Source organism: Danio rerio, chromosome 15 (assembly GCF_049306965.1).
Source record: "Danio rerio strain Tuebingen ecotype United States chromosome 15, GRCz12tu, whole genome shotgun sequence".
Lineage (NCBI taxonomy): Eukaryota > Metazoa > Chordata > Actinopteri > Cypriniformes > Danionidae > Danio > Danio rerio.
Genome location: NC_133190.1, coordinates 6,459,236 through 6,475,066, shown reverse-complemented (window position 1 = coordinate 6,475,066; position 15,831 = coordinate 6,459,236). Strand labels below are relative to the sequence as shown.

The following is a 15,831-nucleotide window of genomic DNA, read 5'->3' as shown; positions in this document are numbered from 1 at the left end:
TCAAAAGCAAGTATGTTATGGCTCACGCTTATTGACAGAGGAAGATGATTTACGGTTAGTCGTGTCATCCAGTTGGTTGTTTTCACAAAATAATCTTTACATAAATTATTTTCATGCACTTTTTGTGCAACACCCAAATAAGGCCTACATGTTAACCGGATTTATGGTGTTAATAATAATTGTTAAAGTGCATTGGTTCCATGTTGAGCATGTGAAATGTGTTCTGAATGGGCTGTCGTTGATGTTATTTATAATTTCATCCAAAACATCACTCTCTGCCTCTTTTCCTCCCTCTCTTCAGTTCCTGCCATGATCACATCTTACCCCAACACCACACGGGCAGAACAGGGTCACATGACTGAGATGAGCTGCACTGCTCACGGTGAAAAGCCCATCAAGGTTCGCTGGGAGAAGGAATCTCATATCATCAACCCAGACATGAGCCGTTATGTGGTTACTGTGAAGGAAGTGGGGGATGAGGTCATATCCACCCTGCAGGTGAGCAAAGGCCCCCATCTTAACTGGAAATGCAATCATATGCCTCATTTAAACACACATATTCAGCTTTGCTCTGGACTATATATATATATATATATATATATATATATATATATATATATATATATATATATATATATATATATATATATATATGTACAGTTGAAGTCATAATTATTAGCCCCCCTTTGAACTTATTTTTCGTTTTAAATATTTAACAGAGCAAGGAAATATTTATACATTTTAATACAAGATTCGCTGTGCTGTGAAAAAAATATAAATCAGTGTATGGAAAGCATCGTCAATGCACCGTGATGCACCGAGATATCAAATTGAACCAAATTCGGTTCGAAACCGATTCGAACCGTGAGACCAGTGTAGGCTCACACCTCTGATTAGTATAGTGTTTTTAGCATAGGTAATACTTTAGTATAGTGATCAAACACTGTAATCCCAATAGGTTTAAGACAGGGTTGTCCAAACTCAGTCCTGGAGGGACGATGTCAGGGCCGGAGAAAGCTAAACTGCCGCTCTAGGCAGAGGACGATCACGCCGCCCTCAACCCCAATGTGAAAACGAAAGTGACCGTTTATGAAAATGAAGTGAGGTGTCACGGACCTCCATTCTTCCGCCCTATGCGCGTATATAACTGAGTGAGGACGCGCGGGTGTAGCGGACCTCTATTCTGCCGCCCTATGCACGGATATAACTGAGGACACGCGGGTGCTGATGGAGGTGTCGCTGACGCCGTCCTCTCTATTCTGTCGCCTATTCGCGAATATAACTGAAGACGCGGGTGGTGAGGGAGGTGTCGCGGACATAACTGAGGACGCGGGTGGTAAGGGAGGTGTCACTGATGCCGCCCTCTCTATACTGCCGCCCTAAGGGGCTGCCTAGGTCGCCTCTATGGACGCGCCGGCCCTGGCCGGTGTCCTACATATTTCAGTTCCAACCCCAATCAAACCCACCTGAACCAGCTAATCAAGGTGTATTAGAAACACCCATAAGGTGTATTGAAGGAAGTTGGAGCTAAACTATGCAGGACACTGGCCCTCCAGGACCAAGTTTAAGCACCCCTGGTTTAAGAGATCAACCAATGAATCGAACTTTACTATGCATAACTTGGTTTCAAACCTTGGTTTCTTTCTTCTGTTGAACACAAAAAAAGACATTTTGAGAAAGAAAGCTAAAAACCTGTAACCGTTGACTTCTATAGTAGAAAAAATAAATGCAATAGAAGTTAGTGGTTACAGGTTTCCAACAATAAAAATATCTTCTTGTGTTCAACAGAAGAAAGAAACTCATAAATGGTGGGTACATGATGTCAGAATTCTCATTGTTGGATGAACTATACCTTTAATGCCGAGTTCAGACTGCATGATTTTCAAAGTAGTCATGTCACAGTTGTTTAAACACTGCATGACTATCTGGGCTAGCGTTTTGTCACTGCTTTGTTTACACTGCCTGATCAACAGGGGGCTTTACACTGTATGACTTTAAAATAGGAAGAATCGCCGACAACTTTGTCTAAACTACCTCTCACAATCAAAAACATGTCGTACATATTTTGTAATTGAATATAACGAGAAAGGAGCCTTTAATGTACAAATTTGCTCACCTAGGTTTGAAGGGAATTAGTAATTTCTGCTCAACCTTTTTTTTTTCGAACTTTTTTTTTGTGGTTTTGCTCAGATAACACGTCAAACAGACACTGATGCTGCTGCCAAATTTCCACTAGTTTTTCCTCCATTTCTTGGGTCCAAATAAACTGACAATGAGTGATTTTAACTTCTCACCAACCTCCCGCTGGCCTGCAGGTCACCACACTACTAGATGCTCCTCTCTCATGGGCTGCAGGTGCTCGCAGATGTTATTTTCAGTCAATGATTTGAATCGCCTAGAGCTCCAGATATTTAGCATGCCAAATATTTCACGAGTGTCGGCGACTCATCGGCGATTCTCTCAGATCGCGTCTTTGATAGTTCATACTGTGTGATTGTCGCTCACTTGCATGAGCAACGGCATGCCTGTGATTTCAGCCATTTGTCGATGATTTGTTAAAACCTGTCGGCGTGTCAAAATCGGGGTTAAAATCATGCAGTCTGAACTCGGCATAAGGGAACTTAAACTAAACCTTTTGAGGAAACCAATTAAGTTGAAAACTAATATTTATGAGTACCGTGAACTTACTCCATTTAAGTACAAAAAATCTTAAATAAATCCGCAATTCCAGTTAACTGACTAATGAAACTTACCAAAACGTATTCATTTGAGTATTGGAATCTCAGTTGAAAGGTTTGTATTATATTGCATCAAACCACTTAAGGTATGTTTTTTGTATAACTCGTATCTTTTATTTTCAAATCATTTACCAGTTTTGCCTCAGTGAACTTCTATGTTTACTTCTTTTGATTGTTATTAAGTAGATTTGTCAGATTTGAACAGCAAAACTCTTAGTACAGTAGCGATATCTCTTTCAGCATTCAGTAAAGTGCATTAATAGTCATTATTACATTGTGTTTACATTTTTCCCCCACAGATCTTACACACTGTCAGAGAGGATTCTGGCTTTTTCTCTTGCATCGCCATTAACTCTTATGGTGAAGATAAAGGAATCATTCAGCTCATAGTTCAAGGTGACGATTGTTTGACGATTTATTTGACTGTTCAGGTTTTATATACTGGTGATCAAAATATATATTTTTTTAAATCCCATAATGTTTTAGAAATGTTAAAAAATACAGCGGAAGGAAGGAAGGAAGGAAGGAAGGAAGGAAGGAAGGAAGGAAGGAAGGAAGAAAGGAAGAAAGAAAGAAAGAAAGAAAGAAAGAAAGAAAGAAAGAAAGAAAGAAAGAAAGGAAGGAAGGAAGGAAGGAAGAAAGAAAGAAAATGAAGGAAGGAAGGAAGGAAGGAAGAGAAAGAAAGATAGAAATAATGAAAGAAAGGAAGAAAAAAGAAAGAAAGAAAGAAAGAAAGAAAGAAAGAAAGAAAGAAAGAAAGAAAGAAAGAAAGAAAGAAAGAAAGAAAGAAAGAATCATTTACTCCCACTAGTTTTTTTTCCAGGAGTTTATTTTTTCTTCTTAACTTGAATGAATTCTGTCATTCACTCGTTAAATATTGTGATTAAATTTTGTTACCATGCTTTTCTCGCAGATCGTCCTGACCCTCCTGAGGTTGAGATCAGAGAAGTAAAGGACCGGACCATCGCACTTCGCTGGACCATGGGCTTTGATGGCAACAGCCCCATTACAGGATACGACATCAACTATAAAAACAAATCAGGTAGAAGATGATATATGATGATACAAATTGTAATAATTGTAATAATTCTGACTTTAACTGTACTTATTTACATTAAGATGAAACAACACAATTCTTGATATTTTTTGAGTACAACTTAATTGTTTTATATTTAATCCACTTAAATTTGTTAACTTAATTGATTTGAATTGGGATACTGCAAATAAATTTATTTTTTGTTTTATTTCGGCTAGAATAGAAAAGAAATATTTTTTTGAACCATTTTAAGGTCAGCCTAATTATTAGCCCTCTTAGAAATTTTGTCACCAATAGTCTACAGAACAAATCACTGCTAATCACATACAATGACATGCACTGAAAAAAAAGGATTCAAAGATGATTCGTTGGATTTATTTTTTTAAGTTAAGTGTAAATATATTTGGTCTGAATTTAAACAAATTAAGTTGAACAAATTACTAAATTTAATTTGTTTAAGTTCAACCCACATAAATTGTTTGCAACCTCTAAATCTTTTTTTTTCAGTGTACCTAATCACCTCAACTTGCCTAATTAACCTAGTTAAGCCTTTAAAAATCACGTTAAGTCTTGTATCTTGGAAATATCTAGTAAAATAGCATGCACTGTCATCATGACAAAAATAATTCAATTAGAAATTAGTTAGTAAAACTTATTTTTAGAAATGCAGTTAAAGTCAGAATTATTATCCCCCTGAATTATTAACCCCCTTGTTTATTTTTCCCCCAATTTCTGTTTAACGGAGAGATTTTTTTAGCGCATTTCTAAACATAATAGTTTTAATAACTCATTTCAAATATATTCATTAATAACTAATACATTTATTTTATCTGTCATGATGACAGTAAATAATGTTTTACTAGATATTTTTCAAGACACTTCTATACAGCTTAAAGTGACATTTAAAGGCTTAACTAGGTTAATTAGGTTAACTAGGCAGGTTAGGGTAATTAGGCAAGTTATTTTATGACGATTGTTTGTTCTATAGATTATGAAGAAAATATATAGCTTAAAGGGGGTAATAATTTTGACCTTAAAATGTTTTTAAAAAAAATTAAAAACTGCTTTTATTCTTGCCGAAATAAAACAAATTAAACTTTTTTTCCAGAAGCAAAAAAATCTTCAGACATACTGTAAAAATCTCTGTTGAACAGCATTTGGGAAAAATTTAAAAAATAAAAAAAAATCAAAGGGGGCTAATAATTCTGACTTCAACTGTGTATGAAATGTTGATTTACTTTTATAATTACATCTTCAAGTTGTGATCCTTCTTGTGGTTTATATTGCATCATCACATACTCTAAATTTCTCTGTATTTCTTGAAGCTTCCTGGGCCTCATCACAAATGACCAAAGACGTCTCCCCTCAGCTGAATCAGGCCACCATCATTGAGCTTCACCCTGCTTCCACCTACAACATCCGCATGTTCGCCAAAAACCAGATCGGAGAAAGCAGACCGAGCAACGAGCTGACCATCACCACTGACGAAGCACGTGAGTATTCCCACAACTCAAAATAATGTGGGCCTTTGTGAGGTTTCCTGCTGTATTATGAGATATTTTGTTATCTGTGGCGCCACCTAGTGGATAAATCCATTATTTTCCCTGTCTGATACGCATTCAATCCAGCACCCGACGGAGCTCCTCAAGACGTGCAGCTGGAAGCGATCTCATCCCAGGGCATCAAAGTCACATGGAAGGTGAGCTAGTACTTGTAGATTTCTGCACACACTGTAAAAATATATTTTAATTAACAGTTTTGTATTTTGTGATTTACAAGTGAATAGTTCAGAAGCAAAACCCTCTGAATGCCATCTAAAATGTTCTTGTAATATGAGCATTTTTATCAAGCTCTTGTGTGTAAGTTCAGTAATTTTACTTTTATGGCAAAGAATAAGTGATTTTCATGGTCTTCAAAGTGAAATAATTTAACATAAACAATGGAGGCTGCGAGTAATGCTCATTTTCGATTTAAATTTCTGACGGCACTTAGAGGTTTTTGCATCTAAACTCATCAAGTGTTTTTCTGTTTATTTACGGTTGTGAATTGCATTATGGGGCCTTGATCTCTGATTTAAGAAGGAAGAACACGGCTCTGTTCTTGACTTCTTTTTAGACTGGTGTGAAAATTCAAACCTTCTCCTAAACATTCCTAAAACTAAGGAGATGGTGATTTTAAAGAGAGAGATACTTTTTTTTTTTTTTACTTTTAAAAAGCTATTTATTTAACAGTATATACAATTAAAATCATTTCATTCATAAAACCAAAGTTTGATCTTTTTCCCAGTCAAAAAAAAATGTTATTATTGTCTTCCACAAATACAAAGCCCTTGTTAATGCACCTTTTTTTTTTTCAAAACTCAATACATCATTGGTCATTCGATAATATTCATATTCTAAATGAATTCTTGATTCTACAAAAGCTTTAAACAAAATAATTACATTAACTTTCTGACCTTCCAAGTCAGCTCTGTATGCCTTCCAGATAGCTAATTTTGCCTGGCCGATCAGAAAGTTGGAAAAAGTACAAATCTCTTTTTTTTTTTTAAAGAGTACTTCTGACCCTAAATGAACATTATATTCGTAAAATTAAGTCCTAACCTGCTAAAAATCCTCTTAAACATATTAAAAAGTGGCAATAATTCGTAAAAAAACATGGAAAACGTCATAAAGTTTTTTACACACAGGACAGAAAGAAGAATCTGGAAAATTTAATCTAAACAAAATCACTCTAGTTAGCAAAGAACAGCGCAAATTATCATTGCAAATCACCAGGGGCCTCATGTACGAAGACTTGCGTGGAAATCTTACTAAAACTTTGCGTACGCACAAAGCTGTAAATGTGCGTACGCAGAAAAAAATTCAGATGTATGAAACACTGCGTACGCCGAATCTCACGCATATTCTTTTGTACATCTGAATGAACGTGAAACTGAGCGCAACATGCACGAGCACAAAACCCCTCCCTGCCTCCTCCCCCGTATGAATATGCTAATGACTATGCTAATGGAAAAACCCAACGAAAAAGCAATGGCAAAATCAAGCAAAAAGAGAAACTTTGAACAGAATGTGAATTGGAGGTGCTGCTTTCGGAGGTAGACCGGAGAAAAGCGGTGTTATTTGCAAGTTTGTTCTCCGGAATTAACAACAAAAGAAAAAAATAGAGTGGGAGAGTTTAGCTGATACGGTTAACACAGTTGGGTCTGAACATCGCACTGAGTGCATTTAAAAAAGAAATAGTGTGGTTTATAACTGAAAAATGTTGCAGTATCATTAGCAGTCTCAGTGGCGCACCTCATAAGAAGCATGTGATCATGCACTGACACGTTCGAGCATAAACTCGGCTCGAATCCAGCGTCTGATGAACTCTTTCTTCTTTTTTTCCCGCTACATATCAGATTTTGCCCACTATTTATCACGAGAAAGACAAGTAGGAATCATCAATAAGTTTGTGCATCATATTTTATTTGCACATTTATTGAATGTAAATGTTTCTGATTCACGCATGCAAATTCATCTTCAGATAGTGTCTTTATAGCAATGTGTGTGCAGTAGATTGCTCAGATTACATTGGGAAAACAGGCGACCGCTGCAAATTGTGCTTTAATGTTTAGCTGGTCAACTGTATGGTATGGAAATCTTACATACCTACTATATGAACCCGTCTCATACAGCTGCCATTGCAAGGATCAGACACTTTGTAGAGAAGAATTTAACACAACTGCCTCTAGGAGTCGCCAATGGAAATAAAACAGACACGCACAAAAAATGTGCGTACGCCTGCCAGAAAGCTGCCGTGAACCTGCGCACATTCCCACGTTCAGTTCATTGTTAGTAAATCCAAACGTGAGCGATTCTGAGCGTGAAACCTGGCGTACGCAAAGTTTTTGTGCGTACGCAGCGTTGATACATGAGGCCCCAGGCCTTTTTGGTAGAGGGTTTTTGTATAGAAATGCCAAGAAGGTGAATTAACTCCACATTCAGACAACAAAGATCTCCATTTTGTATCTTTCCTTCCTTTTAACTGTCTGATAAAAATAACTTTACACAAATATTATATAAAACTCGCTTATTTGTTATAGAAAAAGGTAGACTTTTTACATTTTTAAAAGATAGAAGCGAGTTAACATCATCATCATTATTATTTTCAAAGGGTTCTATTTTGGCGTTACATGCATTTCTGGAAAAAAGAATTCCGTGAAGTTGTTTAACATGGATTCTGATATATAATCTAATAAGGATTGAGGAAAATAAGTTTGAAAAATTTTCACAATATTTCCCACTATTCTTTCTGATCTACTTCTAACTTTCCTAGTGATTTCCTGTGCTAAACACCACTTTCTTTCTGATAAAATTAACAGATTTCCAGCCCTAGTTATTCTGAGAAAGCAAAGTTGTCAATATAATTCTTTGACATACTGATCTTTTTATGCAACCATGGATTTTAAAAAGTGGTTCATTGAGCCCAGAGAGAGAGAGCAAAAAGCAAAACTCATCCCCACATTAATTAATGGGGAGCAAATTCCGTTAGTAACAAATTATAAATATTTGGGTGTGATGTTGACTTGATGTAAACTTAACTTGGACGTATAGACTAACTGCGTCAGGAAAAAGCTTTAACAGAGAATGTACTTCTTAAAGACACTATTGTCTTTTAATGTTGACAACACATTGTTGATCATGTTCTATAGTGCATTTATTGAAAGTATTGCAACATTTTGTGTGATCTGTTGAATGGTAATCTGACTAATGGTAATCTGGTGATCTGAGTATGGAAATGCTTCTGAGGTCCAGTAGAGGTCACTGAGGAAGGTGATAACAACAGCCAGTAAATTGTTGGGATTAAAACTAAAGAGCATTAATATAAAGAAAGAGTACTAAATAAGACTATCATGATTGTCAATCATGAGAGACATCTTTTATCAAACACCTTCTTATTGTTACCATCAGGTCATCAATACTTTGTTCCCAGGTGTGTCAGAAATAGGAAGAAAGTTTTTAAATTCCTCTTCACTCAGTAGCTTAGAGTATAGGGGTACCATTACATGATTTAATTATACACATACAGTTGAAGTCAGAATTATTAGCTCCTCTGAATTATTAGCCCCCCTGTTCATTTATTTCTCCAATTTCTGTTTAATGGAGAGAAGATTATTTCGACGCATTTCTAAACATAATAATTTTAATAACTCATTTCTAACAACTGGTGTATTTTATCTTTGCTATGATGACAGTAAATAATATTTTACTTGATATTTTTGAAGACTTCTATAGAGCTTAAAGTGACATTAAAAAAGCTTAACTGGATTAATTAGGTTAACTAGGCAGGTTAGGGTACATTAGGCAAGTTAATGATGGTTTGTTCTGTAGACTAGAAAAAAATATTGCTTAAAGGGGCTAATCATTTTGACCTTAAAATGGTTTTTAAAAAATTAAGAACTGCTTTTATTCTTGCCGAAGTAAAGAAAAAAAGTGATGAGTGATGTTTAACAGAGCAAGGGCATTTTCCACAGTATTTCTATTGTATTTTTCTCCTGGAGAAAGTGTTATTTCTTTTAGCTTTTTAGTTTTGAATTTGACAGGTCAAATTCTTTATTTCATTTTTTTTTAATATTAATAAAAACGGCTAATGTCAATATTATTTGCTATCTAAAAAAATGTTGAGCTACTTTCTGCGCTGAATCTGAATTTCGCCATCTGAATTTCTGGTTTTGAATTTCAGAATATTGAATTTTTTCTGAATTTCTTCAACTTGAAAACTTAAAACGGGTATTTGAAGTCTATGAATTCAGAACAAAAATTGGACTTAAAAAAATCTGTTGTATTAAATTAAATTCAATTCAACATTCAAGTTATGAAATTCAAATTCAAATTAAGAAATTTAAAATAAGTCATTCATATTCAACAAAATTGTAATGGCATATAAAAATTCTGATTTATTAAATGACAACTGTAAATAATTCAAATGAACACAGTTCACATTCAGATTGTTTGGCATATTATTACTGTAGCTCCATAATTTCCCACTTTCAAGACTTTTGCTGCTTGCTCAAATTAATTTATTCATTTATATTCGTCTTAAGTCCTATGTTTAATCCGCTTGAATTTGTAACAAACGATTAAGTAAACTTAAGCAATTTGTGTTGGGACAACATGAAGTTATTGTATGGAAACCAGGATTTTGTGTGTCATTTTAGCAGACTGCATTCAAAACAAAGCTGTTTTTAGTTTAACAAAAAGGGTTTTGAGAAGTTCTGAGTTCCAAAAACAAATGTTTTCATAACACCGTGACACCTTTTATTTCAAAAGATCAATGCCATTTTTGATTACTCAGTTCATGAGCCCTTTAGGAAAATGCTGAATGAATGGAGTATACATAAATGTAAACAATGTGATGTTAAAGTTTAACAGTTTTGCTAGAGGGATCCAGTTTCTAAAAGTATTTATGATATGCCTGTAGGTTTTAGCACACCCATACAATTTCTAAACACTCAAAATACAGTGTTTTCCCATCAGTAGAAAAATACTTGCTTTTACAAATTGAAAAGTTATATTTTATGATCTCTTAATATCAAGTTCTGTTTTGCTGTATCTTTCCAGCCCCCCCACAAACACTTGCAAAATGGCTTGATCCGAAGCTACCAAGTGTGCTATCGGGAGTTCGGGACAGGAGGCAGCCCACAATACAACACCATCAACGTCGACACCACGGGAGACATTGAAACCCTCACTCTTGATAACCTGAAGAAGTACACGCAGTATGAGGTGCGGGTGCAAGCAGCCAATCGAGCAGGAATGGGGCCAACCTCAGAGGAAATCACCATCACCACGCTAGAGGATGGTTAGTCGCCTAATTAAGTCCATTTCCCTGTGTTCTCAAGTTATTGAAATATAATATGTACCAAGGGCATAGATGTGCTCTTGACATTAGTGGGGAGTGGGGACATACAATTCTAGAGTGCATGCATTGCAAAAATAGTTTGGTAACACTTTATTTTGATGGTCCGTTTGAGTAATATTAGACTTTCTGCTAAATATATGTTGATATGCTCCTTCAACAGACATTTATTCATTCATTCATTCATTTTCTTGTCGGCTTAGTCGCTTTATTAATCTGGGGTCGCCACAGCGGAATGAACCGCCAAATTATCCAGCAAGTTTTTACGCAGCGGATGCCCTTCCAGCTGCAACACATCTCTGGGAAACATACACACACACACACACACACACACACACACACACACAGTCACACACACACACACTACAGAAAATTTAGCCTACCCAATTCACCTGTACCGCATGTCTTTGGACTGTGGGGGAAACCGGAGCACCCGGAGGAAACCCACGCGAATGCAGGGAGAACATGCAAACTCCACACAGAAACGCCAACTGAGCCGAGGATCGAACCAGCGACCTTCTTGCTGTGAGGCGAACGTGCTACCCACTGCGTCGCCACAACCCCAACCTAACAGTCTACTTATAATATAATGAGAATTAGTTGCAATTTAACTTAAATTCAACAAATGGACCATCAAAATAAAGTTTTGCGCTTTAAAAAAAGATTAATAAAGTACTTTATAATAAAAATTTAAAAAAGTTAATTTATAAACTAATTTCAAGAGGATCACGTGCTTATGATTGAGTGCAGCCGGTCGCGCATTAGCTAATATATGATCCACCAATCAGACGAAGCCTAACTCACTATAAATAACCAGAGCATCTACCTTAGTCATCTTCATGTTGAAAAATCCCCCCTTCTACCCCTGCTTCTCTCTCTTTTCCCTTGACAGGGCGACACGGCGGCCCAGTGATTAGCACTGTTACCTCACAGCAAGAATGTCACTTTGTCAAGTCTTTACCTGGCCAAGTTGACATTACTGTGTGGACTTAACATTTTCCCCCGTGCTCATGTGGGTTTCCGCCCGGGCTCCCTGATTTCCTCCAACAGGCAAGACATGTGACATAAGTCAATTGACCAAACCAAATCGACACCATAGAAGAACACTTAATCAGTTGTATATCTATCCACAGTAATTCCTTATTCCTATTCGCCATAACAAGCGAGGGAGTTCACGAGACCTACCTGAGCTCAAATTCTTCTCTCGCCCTACAACGGGAGGGAGCCCTGGGCTCGAGGATCTCATAAGCTCAGGGCTCTCTCCCGGGACAGCATGCAACACATGCTCTATAATCAATCATCAGCTAAGGGTGAACTCTCGAAACACTTATATGTAGTAATACTAATAATCACGTTTCGTGCTGCAAAAGTCAATTTACATGGTTTTACTGCAATCTGGCTTTGAGGGGTATGATTATAGAGAAATTTAGAGAGGTGTGTGCCGCAATTGAACTGTTTTGTCTCGATTATTGTTTTTCATAATCATGGAGGCCAAATCTGAATTTTGAATAATTGCACAGCCTTGGTTAATATAGTATTATAGTGAAAGGGAGCAAACTTGATTTACTAAGGGTCGGCGGAGCATTATTTTATTCTGATTTTTTTGTCGATTTAATTATTGGTAGGGATATTTCAGTAATTGGTGGATATTGGTGAGGACACGTCCCCTCCATCAATTACAATTGTACGCCCTTAATATTTACACACATTCACATACTTGCATACTTCATAGGTGTAATGTATTTTATATAGTAAAAAACACTTATTATTTTTACACACACAAGACTTTTGGCCAGCGGAGAAATTAAAATGGTCGTGCCCAACTGAGTCTGGTTCTCTCAAGGTTTTTTTTTCTTCACTCTCCTATCAGTGAAGTTTTTTCCCTCTCCGCTGTTGCCTCTGGCTTGCATGGTTCAGGATCGGTAGAGCTACGCATCAATAAATTTGCTCTTCAGTGTTTGGACTCTCAGTAATGACTTTAAACCACACTGAACTGAGCTAAACTGAACTGAACTTAAACACTAAAAACTGAACTACCCTGATCCAGTTACTATAACCATTTATGTGAAGCTGCTTTGACACAATCTACATTGTAAAAGCGCTATACAAATAAAGCTGAATATATGGCCTTATCCCTAAACCCAACTCTTACAAGGAACCTGTGGCAAAGTTTGAATGTGAAAAGACTTTAAGTATGATTTTTAGCATTCTTAGGTACAGAAACACAAGATGTGACCCTGTAAACCCTCTTAATAGAGCACAACTGAGTCATACCCAAGTCAATATACAATGTTGTATCACTGTCAGGCCCTTAGGGAGCCTGGTGAAAGCGATGGTTCTTTTGTTCTCAACAAATGGACCTGTGTGCACTTATTCGGCTCATTTTCTGTTTAATTATGAAATTTAAATTCAGCATTTTAAAAAAATGTTTATAGCTGGATTCGCTGGTCAGGTGTTGATGTACCAAAACTATTTCCTAAAGATTTAAAACAAATAAATATGAATATATATTTATTTTTAAAATACAAATTCATCACATCATTTATAATTAGGGAAAAAATAGAAATCTGTTAAGGTTTTAAATCAAAAACTGTAGTCTATTGTTATTTATTAGGCGAATAACAAACAGGCCAGAACATTCAACTTTGCTCAGTCAAAATTTGGCCATTTGAATAATAAAAAACTTAAACATAATAATAATAATAGAAGAAGAATAGGAGGAAGAACAAGAATAGAAATAAGAATCATAATGTAGAGCTTCACAACTTTTCATTTGAAAATTCATGAATAACAATATAGGCCGCTCATGGAGCTTCACACCTTTTTATTGGTCTTTTTTTGTGTCAAGAATAAGGTTCAAGATTTAGAATAAAAGTTAATTGTAAAATGTATTCAATTTTTAATAACAGTACAGTAGGATAGTAGTGAAAGATGCCCTCAATTACGTCAAAAATGTACATTTTCTTGCACAGCTGGATGTAGGACTAAAAACAATTGTTTGCATTGGGTAAAACTGGGTAGCTGAAGTCACGCCGAAGGGACGGTAAACAGAGCATTCTGCCTGGTTTAACACCTTTTTCGATGGGTTATTTCCATAATTATGGTGGCATAGCATTTAAAATAAGACAAATGATTTCATATATGAGACAAATTCTGGACGTTTGCCAGTGAAATGTGGCTCTTCCAAAACCACCCGAACACTCTCAGTCACTATACTTATGTGAACTTCCCCATAGACACAATGGTTTTAAGCCCTTCATCCAATTTTTCTGAAATTTGGAACATAATTCAGGTGTGAAGGGGTTAAAACTTTACAAATCTAAATTTTTACATTTTCAATATACATTTTGTGTGATTTATGAGCCCAAAAGATTCCCAATCTCAACATTTACCTGTATTGCTATATTTTGGGTATAAGGTAATGTACACACCCCATAAAATGAATATCTACTGTAGGCAAGTAATGTAAGTATTGAATTTATCACCATTTTCTGTGAAAACATATTTCTAAAGATATTTTTAAGGGGGGGAGGGGTTCCCCCTAAGCAATGCATGTGGCTACATCCTTCATACTAGAGGCATCTTGAAGCTGTCATTACCCAAAAAAGCCTTTGATACAAAGTATTAAATACATTTGAGTAGTATTAAATACATGAGTAGTTCAGACATACATACTAGTGTTAATCTATTGTCATTCCACTGACTTTTTTGGATGTTGGATTGATTGTTTGGGGCTTTATCAAAATCTAGATTAATTTTTTGTCAACAGTAGGGCTGGGCGATTTGACCTAAAACCGAAATCTCGATTACTTGAATATTTTAACTCGATTCCGATTAATGAAAAATTATTTAATTTATTTATTTATTTATTGCCCTCTTTGTGCCACTCACACTTGTCAATGCTACTAAGCCGTCCAATCACAGAGCTTGCGCTATGCATTGCCGTGACGTGTAGTTACATGTTTTAAGGGGTCAGCATCAGCATCAGTTACAGCGAGGAAAACGTAGGTTATAGGTTCTGAATTTCAATTTCAATTACTTTTTAATTAATCGCCCGGCCCTAGTCAAAAGCTAATTTAGAAAAAATTTACCAGGAAAAATCATGATATGTTCAATACTTATTTTACTCGCTGTACATTTCAGAAATGGCAATCCCTAGAACCCACCTACTTATTGTATGATTACAAAGGATCCAGACTTGTCTAAACTAGTAGTCACAGTTAGTTTCAAACACCAGCCTTGTTATGGTTTTGTATGAAATTTAAATGTTTTTTGTGAGTATCTTGGGTTCTTATACCATCCTGTTGTTTCACAGTTCCCAGTCGCCCACCTGAAAACGTTGTGACCACAGCTACGACCCCTGAGACCATCTCTCTGTCATGGTCTGCACTGCCCAAAGAAGCCCTCAACGGCATGCTGCTCGGATACCGTGTCATCTTCTGGGCCAACCTACCTGATGGAGGTCAGACACCTGTTTTGACTTTGTCATTGATTTTCTTATATGCCCATTTAATTATATACCCAGTCCATTTCTGTGAAACAATATAATTAGGGTTTTTTAAATAAATGCTGTACAAGTGTTGTTCATAGTTAGTTCATGTTAGTAAATGCATTAACTAATGAACCTTATTGTAAAGTGTTACCATGATTAGAAGTTGGGCAAAGAAAGATAATTATAAATAAATCAAATTAAATAAATATAATTAAAAATAAATAAAATATTTATTTATTTATTTATTTATTTATTTATTTATTTTAATGGATCACTACTGTCCAGTAAAAACAATTGTAATGTTACACAATATTTCTATTCCCAAGAAATCCCACTCATTAATCTAGGAATCTTGAAAGAAAAAAAAGCATGATTTTGACCAAAATATTTTTTGTTTATTTTTGCGTTTCATGAATGTGTGTAGAGTTATATGTACCTAACAAATATACATTTGGATATACATTTTGTTTGGTTTTATTTGGAGTATTATTTAATGTTAATCCTTTGACAGTACTATTTAAGTAAGTATATAACAGTTCTTTATTATTATTATACATTATATGCCGGTTGTGTATGTATATAAACCATTTAAAGATGCCCAAAAGAGTCAAAAATTGGCAAAAAAATGTATACATGTTACAGTTATTTTAGATAATAGTTTAAAAAAA

At 35.6% G+C, this 15,831-nt stretch overlaps 2 protein-coding genes across 4 annotated transcripts in view; both read left to right on the top strand.

The window, feature by feature from the left end:
- Positions 1 to 15,831, top strand: part of atm (ATM serine/threonine kinase) — a 537,450-nt gene that overhangs the window by 472,266 nt on the left and 49,353 nt on the right. The gene's annotated exons all lie outside the window — the stretch shown is intronic.
- The window catches only part of dscamb (Down syndrome cell adhesion molecule b), a 268,823-nt gene that overhangs the window by 217,162 nt on the left and 35,830 nt on the right, over positions 1 to 15,831 (top strand). For all 3 annotated transcript variants that reach the window (XM_073924332.1, XM_073924331.1, XM_009291474.5), the window contains exons 12-18: positions 302 to 498; positions 3,038 to 3,134; positions 3,652 to 3,780; positions 5,100 to 5,267; positions 5,403 to 5,473; positions 10,374 to 10,614; positions 14,987 to 15,133. In XM_073924332.1, the coding sequence (XP_073780433.1) occupies positions 302 to 498; positions 3,038 to 3,134; positions 3,652 to 3,780; positions 5,100 to 5,267; positions 5,403 to 5,473; positions 10,374 to 10,614; positions 14,987 to 15,133 (1,050 nt within the window). The remainder of the gene's footprint in view (positions 1 to 301; positions 499 to 3,037; positions 3,135 to 3,651; positions 3,781 to 5,099; positions 5,268 to 5,402; positions 5,474 to 10,373; positions 10,615 to 14,986; positions 15,134 to 15,831) is intronic.